General features: G+C 46.2%; 1 protein-coding gene across 1 annotated transcript; it reads right to left on the reverse strand.

The window, feature by feature from the left end:
- Positions 1 to 1002: 1002 nt before the first annotated feature.
- On the reverse strand, positions 1003 to 4588 carry LOC147904644 (pentatricopeptide repeat-containing protein At5g27110-like). Its single transcript, XM_087395019.1, has one exon. It carries the CDS (start codon positions 4552 to 4554, stop codon positions 1762 to 1764), a length of 2793 nt encoding a protein of 930 aa, XP_087251145.1. The 5' UTR covers positions 4555 to 4588; the 3' UTR covers positions 1003 to 1761.
- Between the last annotated feature and the right edge of the window lie 1384 nt (positions 4589 to 5972).

Below are 5972 nucleotides of genomic sequence, written 5' to 3' on the forward strand. Positions count from 1 at the left end.
ATAGTCGGACACGGGTATTTCTCGTTAACACCTTCTTACACGTAGTCTCACTCAAGGGACAATGACCAATTTTCACACCTACTCAAAGTCTATCCAGAACTGATGAGGATATGTGCTTGATATTATGTAATACTTCATGAAGGGTACGAGAAAAGCAAGAGACATGCTTAGCAGCACTGTGAGATTGGGCTCATTTTCAAATCCATGAGGAACACTTATTTGTGTCATAAAAAATATTTGGGTGCACTCAGGCTACCACTTTGCCTCTAATGTGCTTAATGGATAGGGTTCCATTACAATGAGCATTGAGTACTTCATGTGCTGGTGATTGGTGAGATTGTTGTCGAACACATCTATTGATAAATGTTTATGTTTGTAGAGAGTCTAATTTTCTCTTCTAGTAGTAGGGCTGAGTGAGGGTATTGGTACGATCTAATCACATATAACAGTGACACATTTGCCATTGGCATTATATGTAAGGTCGATTGATAAACTATTCTAGGGATAGGAATTCATTATGTACATTAGTGTCTCTTATGGCTGTGACATGCATGTGCATCTGGCTCCAATAATTTGCTAAGGGATGCTATATGAGGCATATCAATACTAGCATCTGCCATGCACCTACTTTGCCTTTATAATTCAACATGGATGTCCTCTTCTTATGAGCACACTCAAAGATTCTTGTTGACATGATTACGTGTTTGGAAGAGTGCCATGTATGTGAGAACCCTACTGAATAATAGGCAGTCCCATGAAGCAACTCTTTAGTAAGAGTGAGTGAGGATATTGATATGACCTGATTATGTATAATGGTGATAGATTTTCCATCGGTCTTATATGCAAGGGAAACACAACCGATTGATCAATTATTCTAGGGATAGGATTCATGTTGTACATTAGTGTCTATCTTATGGTTGTGACATGAGGTATGGATATGCATGCATGCGTATTTGGCTCCGGTAATCGACCAAGTGATGCTATATGAGGCATATCAAGACTAGCATCCCCTATGCACCTACTTTGCCTTCGTTAACTCAGCATGGAAGTCCTCTTGGACGAGTGTCGTCTCTATTAACAAAAATGTGTGCCACTTTATGAGTACACTCGAAAACTATTGTTGACATGAATGTGTTTGGAAGAGTTCCATGTATGCAAGAACCCTACTGAATAGTAGGCGGGTCCCATGAAGCAACACTCTTAGTGCTACTACTATTCTGTCTTGAATGTCACTACCAATGCATTCCTCTACTCTTTATTGTCTGTCTAAAACTTTTCATATAGGTCATCCCTCCATTTTGTGTCCTTGATCAGTCCTCACTCTCTCACACCTTGGATCTTCTTTGGCACCACACATTGCCATATCCATATTAAATTCCTGCTTCCCCCTAATTCGTCACTTCAAAAGCAGCCATCAGCCCCTCCATGAGGTTTTCTCTTTCCCTTGGCATGTGCCTTTGAATTTGGGTTCCCCCGGATGTGGAAATGAGCTCAGAAGCAGTGATCAGCTTCACAGCCGTGCTTCCTTTTCTTCCCCATCCATCTCACAAAGTATTGCATTATGCTAGGCACATAGCCTGCCTCACCGATGTGCCTACTTCACGACTGCAACTGAACACAGTAATCCTCCGTTAGAGGAGGTGATGCGTCAAAAAATGCATCAAATAATTCACATCAATACAAACTGTGACGTTTGAATAGCCATAGGCAGAATTGCTCCTTCTTTCTGCACATGATTCTATAGCATTGCCTTAGTCACTTTCACTTTGCCATCTGTATACCTGAATTAGCACGAATATCTGCTAGCAACACATATGGTGAAGCATCAATTGGATCCAACTCAAAAACAAATTGTGCAGCACGTGCAGCCCTCTCCATATCACTGTGAATTCTGCAAGACGAAAGCAAGCTCAACCATGCTGGAGCGACTTCTTCAAATGGCATGCTGATAATCAGGTCCTCTGCCTCTTCCAATAGTCCCCCTCGCCCAAGAATATCAATCATGCACACATAATGCTCCATCGAGGGAGTTATGCCATGCTCTCTATTCATGGAGGTAAAGTGTTTCCTTCCATCAGCAACAAAACCTATATGATTGCATGCAGTCAGAACACAGATGAAGGTGATCTTGTCTGGCTCAAAACCTTGTGCCTGCATTTGATCAAAAAGTTGTAGGGCCACCTTGCCGTACCCATTCTGGGCACACACTGCCATCATAGCATTCCAAGAGACTACATCGTGCATTGGCATCTCTGCAAATACAGCCTTTGCATCATCCAGGCTCCCACACTTTCCATATAGATGGATGAGGGATGTCCCCACAACAACATCTGCCTCCCATCTGCCACCAGCAACAGTAGCATATGTCTCATGACCCTCTTTTAGAGCTGCCACATTAGCGCATGCATCCAAAACACAGACCAAGGTGGTCTTGTTTGGCTCTAGGCCATCTGACTGCATTTGACCAAACAATTGTAGGACGTCCCTGCCATACCCATTCTGGTCACATGCTGCCATCATGGCATTCCAAGAGACGACATCCTGCCTCGACATCTCTGCAAACACTGCCCTTGCATCATCCAAACTCCCACACTTGCCGTACATATTGACAAGGGTATTCGCCAAAACAACATCCAACTCCCATCCCATGCCAGCAACAATAGCGTGCATCTCTTGACCCTCTTCTAGGGCAGCCACACTGGCACATGCATCCAGACCGCAGAAGAATGTGAACTTCTCTGGCTTGAAGCCTTCTGCCTGACTTTGACCAAACAGTTGTAGGGCCTCCCTACCACCACATGCTGACATCATGGCATTCCATGAGGCCATATGCCGCAGTGGCATCTCTGCAAATACAGCCTTCGCATCATCCATGTTCCCACACTTACCATACATATCAATAAGGGCTGTCCCCACGACAACATCCGACTCCCGAGCGGTACCAACAACAGCAGCATGAATCTCTCGACCCTCTCCTACAGCTGCTACACTGGCACACGCATCCAAGGCACAAATGAAGGTGATCTTTTCTGGCTCAAAACCTTCTTCCTGCATTTGACCAAATGCCTGGAGCGCATCCTTTCCGTCCCCAATCTGGGTACAGGCTGCCATCATGACATTCCAGGAGACCACATCCCACCGTGGCATCTTTAGAAACACAGCCCTCGCATCATCCAGGCTCCCACACTTGGTATACATTTTTACGAAGATGTTTCCCATAACAATATCAGACTCCCATCCGTTGCAAGTCACAATAGCATGGATCTCTCGACCATCTTCTAGGGCTGCCACACTGGCACACGCATCCAAAATGGAGATGAACGTGATCTTATCTGGCTCGCAGCCTCGTGCCCTCATTTGAAGGAACAAGTCTAAGGCCTCCTTGCCGCACCCATTCTGGGCACACCCTCCCATCATGGCATTCCAGGAGACGACATTCCACATCGGCATCTCTGCAAACACAGCCCTTGCATCATCTAGGCTGCCATGTTTGCCATATACATTCACAAGGGCTGTTCCAATAACAAGATCTGACTCCCACCCCTTGCCAGCAACAGTAGCATGCACCTCTTGACCTGGTTCTAAGGATGCCAAACTGGCACACGCATCCAAAACACATATGACGGTGATCTGGTTTGGTTCAAAGCCTTCCACCTGCATTTGACCGAACAGATGTATGGCCTCCTTGCCATAACCATTCTGGGCACAGGCTGTTATCATGGCACTCCAGGTGACCACATCCCTCATTGCCATCTCTGCAAACACAGCCTTAGCATCTTCCAAGGTCTTGCACTTGCCATACATATTGACAAGGGTATTCCCCACAACAACATCAGACTCCCATCCGTTGCCAGCAACAGTAGCATGCATCTTTCGACCCTCCTTTAGGGCTGTCACATTGGCACATGCATCAAGAACGCAGATGACAGTGATCTTATCTGGTTTGAAGCCTTCGGCCTGCATTTGACCAAAGAGTTGTATGGCCTCCTTGCCCTGCCCGTTCTGGGCATTAGCAGCGATCATAATTGTCCAAGAGTACAAGTTCCGGTGGACTGCTTTGTCAAATACAGCACGTGCATGCTGCACGCTCCCACACTTGCTGTACATTTGGACAAGAAGGTTACTCAGAAATGTGTCGCCTGCATATCCACGCCCAATCATGTGCTCACGCACACGTTCACCTTCATACAGGGCCTTGTCTTTGGTGCAACGCTGCAGAAGCGAGGCATAGGTAGCCACATCTGTCTCTGGACCCAGCTGATCGAGGATCTCGTCATTCAAACTTTCAGTAGAGCAATATTCATGCCTGGCAATGCCATTCTGATGGTGCACATGAGTATGACAGGAGGTGTTGGTTTCTAGCTCAATTAGTGCCTCTTTTGCAAGCGTTGTGCAGGTGAATCTCCTTTCACGGTGCAGATGGGTGGCCATCCAACTGAAATAGGGGAAAGGCAACTTACCGTGTGCTAGCCTTCTCTCCAGGAGTAGCGGTTTGATCACAAGATGAGACGGCGATGAGGAGGAGGGAGAAACGTAACAAAGGAGAAGCGCCATAGATTCTAACGTTGTATGGCTTGGAACCTTGGACTTACCCTCTACTACTGTTTCATGAGTGAGGGAATCCTGGGGAGATTCTCGAGATTCCGCCTCTACTTCAAGATTCCAGCGTTACCAGCGCTAGTGGAATGGGCCTTGGGGAGCGTTTTCCCGGGAGGAAAGTGCCCCGGAATCCCACGAGCGGCCAACGGAAGTCGATAGTTGGATTCCGGGGCAGTTTCCTCGGTTCATTCCTCCACTTGGAAGATCTGAGGGAGGGGTTGCTTGGTTTATGTGGACCCTTGAGTTAGTTGTGTGCGCCACGTTTGATTTTGCATTGGTTCTGTGCGTTCGACTCTGTGCGCTGGTTCTGTGCGCCGTTTTGCATGCGTCGTCGGTTCTCTGTGAGTGGTGTGTAGCAGCTATGGCATTCTATTTGTCGTTGTGCGCCATTTTGGATGCGTGATTCCTATGGTGTATACATGCTTTCTATGAGTTTTTGGCCTGCCGCCGTAGGTGCAGATCTTAGTAAAGGCTTTTCAGTAGAAACGAAAATTGGGATTTGTGTATTTTTCTAAATTTTGGATAATTTGTTGTCACTTTTAGTTCGTGTGCACTCCTGCTACGCCTTCTTTTTCATTTTTGATCTCCAAGCCAGGCCATCATAACGGAAGTGAGAGAGGGAGAGAGAGAGAGGAGTGCACACGATATAGCTATATAGCTACCTGTACACTAAGTGTATTGACAATGAACATGAAGATATACATGTGAACCCCTTAGAGTTAGGGTTAGGGTTAGGGTTTGTCCCTATGCCCTATGTGGATAGTGCAATTTACACTATCTTTAACACCCCCTCTTAAATTACACTGGGTAGGTAGAGGGTGCATGTACAAGACCTATTTGTGGGTTTCGTTTGGTGCATATGATAGCATCCAAAACGAAAAAAGATCATAGTAGTATGTGCGTATGTGAGCACAGTGACTACGCAGCGGAAGCATATACAACGAGTACAACTTACGATCCTATACATAATGTGGATTTCTCCCTCTTAAGTTGTGGGTCATCCTTCGCCTTTGGGAATAAAACCCAGAAGATAGGCCGAAAGGACGAGGAAGGAAATATGCAGAAAGTCAAGTCCACATGGATCAAAAACTGGTCAATCGAAAGATGACTGCATGTATGGCTGTGAGTCACCGTAGATTGTGTAGCTGCTCTATATAAGAGGTATCCGGATGTGAGGCTAGTCGGTGTAGCTGTGGATAACAAATACGATAAGTTGTGACAGACGAGTGTCACCAGCCCAAAAGAACTAGCAATAATGGCGGAGGTATGCTGCAGTAGAATAATCTTTGTCGAATGATGCGAGATCGAAGAAGACCGCATAGTCGATGTGGACAGAGTGATCCAGGGGCTGAAAATATGGGGCCGAAGGTGCA

Source organism: Dipteris shenzhenensis, chromosome 2, assembly GCF_047967505.1.
Source record: "Dipteris shenzhenensis isolate YYH24624 ecotype China chromosome 2, Dip_SZ_1.0, whole genome shotgun sequence".
In the NCBI taxonomy this organism is placed as follows: domain Eukaryota; kingdom Viridiplantae; phylum Streptophyta; class Polypodiopsida; order Gleicheniales; family Dipteridaceae; genus Dipteris; species Dipteris shenzhenensis.